The following is a 1,500-nucleotide window of genomic DNA, read 5'->3' on the forward strand; positions in this document are numbered from 1 at the left end:
CATCAGAACTGGGGTATTTTTAATGAGTAAAATTGCCGATATCAGGTCTAATATTGATACTGATACTTGTATCAGGACACCACTAATTCCAACAAACTTCTTATTTTAAATATTGGCCTGTGGTTATTTACACTGAAGCCCATCTCTTCTGTTTTTGGCAATAATTGTTAAAACAGTTACACAATAACTGTACACACAGTAACAGTAAGTGTAACTATCTGATGTAGAAGWATTAACTTTATAGTGGCTCAAGTGAATATTATTGTGTTATGTTTTTCTGCATATTTTTGTTTGTTTGCTAAACCACCACAGATTTCTTTTTTTGTGTAAAAAATGTTAAGCTTGTCAATGAATAACATTTAATCCAATCTAAATCCAAACTATCCCTTTAATACTCTATCTTGTCTGACTCAAGACAGTTATTTCTGGCTGAGTTGGAAAAAAACCCTGGCCTTTCCCACTTTACCCTTCCTGAAATGCTTTTAAGAAGAAAAAAATATATAGTGAAGACTATTCTGTTCCCGGAAGCCTCAGACAGGTTAGAGCGCACTCGCCTCCATCTAATTTAACACAATAGAACACACACACATATCGCCTAGGTCAAACAGCAGGCATTTATAACCAACCTCACCCATGACCGCTCAGCCTCGGCCCGATTAATTCAGCCTCCTGAGACACGGATCCCCAGGTTAAACAGCAGCCTTATTGCCGAGAGCTGAGTGAGCCGGCCTGATGGATGAGTGCAGCCCGGAGTCCTGACMTGGCTGATAAACGTGGAGCGGCTGATCTGTTTTTAAACAATGTAGTCCTACCCACACATTTAACATCCATACTCTGAAACCAGGGAAAAGCTTTCAGAATGATTAATACCAAATTTGGCCCTTTGCAGACAAGAGATCTGGAACACTGCAGGATTTATCCATCTGTTAAACWATGGCTTTTTGGCTTTCAAACATTGAAGTTTTCATTCATTTGCTGTGTCAAATATGACAAGATTGCAGATAATTAGACTGAAAATCCTTTTTTCTTTTGACACATTTGACAAGGGAATACAGAAAGGTCTGAGTTTACGTTAGCAGACAAATTATTCATGTAGCTTTAACAAACGGCTGAAGTTGTGTAACAATTTGCATCTGCGTTCTTGCAGCCTCAAGTCAGACCTGTGAACCAACGGAGAAACAGGACAACCAATTGATGCACGTGAAGGAGATGCTAACTGGCTGCTGGACCAATTTTGTTGACATAAACGAAGCAGAGGTCCACATTTTTCATCTGCTGTGGAGCGGGGTGGTAAGCATGTCAATGTGAGATGAAAAAAAAAAAAAGATGGTCAAATGTGAACAAGTGAACCATTAGCTTTATGAGGAGAAAATGCAAAAACCCAATTTCAGTATATTAATGGAAAATAGGTACTTTTGTTTATGCCTGTTTCATCTGCTCAGCAGCAAATAATTCATCCAGCAGATGCATATACATTAGTAAATAAGGTCAACTGTAAGT

The 1,500-nt window shown here is 38.5% G+C and overlaps 1 protein-coding gene across 1 annotated transcript in view; it reads left to right on the forward strand.

Moving 5' to 3' along the window:
• eng (endoglin) overlaps window positions 1–1,500 on the forward strand; it is a 48,369-nt gene that overhangs the window by 15,054 nt on the left and 31,815 nt on the right. Inside the window, exon 3 of the mRNA XM_014009383.1 lies at window positions 1,148–1,290. Coding sequence (XP_013864837.1) covers window positions 1,148–1,290 — 143 coding nt within the window. The remainder of the gene's footprint in view (window positions 1–1,147; window positions 1,291–1,500) is intronic.

The sequence above is a fragment of the Austrofundulus limnaeus genome, unplaced genomic scaffold (assembly GCF_001266775.1).
Source record: "Austrofundulus limnaeus strain Quisiro unplaced genomic scaffold, Austrofundulus_limnaeus-1.0 Scaffold57, whole genome shotgun sequence".
Taxonomy (NCBI): Eukaryota; Metazoa; Chordata; class Actinopteri; order Cyprinodontiformes; family Rivulidae; genus Austrofundulus; species Austrofundulus limnaeus.